General features: G+C 59.3%; 1 protein-coding gene across 1 annotated transcript; it reads left to right on the top strand.

Annotated features, from left to right (window-relative positions):
* Window positions 1–3: 3 nt before the first annotated feature.
* Window positions 4–305, top strand: LOC104154721 (protein shisa-6 homolog; the record flags this gene model as incomplete). Its single annotated transcript, XM_009706769.1, has 1 exon — window positions 4–305. A coding segment is annotated over one exon (302 nt), but the record flags the coding sequence as incomplete, so codon positions are not given.
* Between the last annotated feature and the right edge of the window lie 771 nt (window positions 306–1,076).

Raw genomic sequence — 1,076 nt, forward strand, 5'->3', positions numbered from 1 at the left:
TGCTGCGGCACCTGCTTCTACCGCTTCTGCTGCAACAAACGCGCCGAGAAGCTCAACCAGAGCCTGTGCCGCAACTACAAGAGCCCCGAGTGGGCCCACCCCACCACCGCCAGCGGTGCGCTGCCCGCCGACGGCAGCAACGGCGCCGACGGGGACGCCAACAAGTATGACCCGGACAAGGACAGCACCAACGCCACCGTCTACATCTCGTGCGGGGCCATCGCCTTCGTGCTTATCGCCGGTGTCTTCGCCAAGGTGGCCTACGACAAGGCGCGGCGCCCACCTCGGGAGATGAACATACACAGGTGCGATCCTCCCCCTGCTTTTAGCACCCCTTCTGTCTAGGGACACCCTCCTCTCCAAAGGTTCCTCCTTTGCGCTGCCTCTCCAAATGTTTCCCCTTTGCACCGTCTGTCCAAGAGTTTCCCTGTTGCACTACCCACCCGAGAGAACCTCCTTTCAACCGCCCATCCAAGGGCTTCCCATTTGTGCAGCCTGTTCAAGAGTTTTCCCATTGCATGACCCCTCCAGGAATTCCACTTTTGAACTAGCTCTCTGAGGGTTCCTCTTTTGCACCACTGTCCAAGGGTTCCCCCACTGCACTACCTGTCCAAGGAGTCCCCCTGTGAACCACCTGTTCCGGTCTTTAACCTTTGCACTGGCTGACTATGAGTTTCCCCCTCGCACCACCCTCCTGAGGATTTCCGCTTTGCAACGGCTGCCTGAGGGCTCCCCATTTGTGCCACCTGGCCAAATGATCTTCCATTGTGCTATCATTTCGAGGGGTCTCCCCTTGAACCACTCGTCCAAGGGTTTTCTCCTTTGTGAGGGCTATCCAAGAGTTCCCCCTTTGCACCACCTGTCAAAAGGTTTTCCCTTTCCACCATCGCTCCAAGAGTTCCTCTGTTGCACCGTCTCTCCAGGGACAACCCCACCCCTTGGTCCATGTCTCCCGACCCCTTCCCACTTACCCATCCAGGGGTCCCTCCTGGTGCCCACCTCAGCCTTCCTATCCTCGAGGCAGCCACCCTGGGACCTCTTCCCTTCCCCTCCACGACCCCTCTCCACGGCGCGGC

Source organism: Cariama cristata, unplaced genomic scaffold, assembly GCF_000690535.1.
Source record: "Cariama cristata isolate BGI_N322 unplaced genomic scaffold, ASM69053v1 Scaffold36748, whole genome shotgun sequence".
Lineage (NCBI taxonomy): Eukaryota > Metazoa > Chordata > Aves > Cariamiformes > Cariamidae > Cariama > Cariama cristata.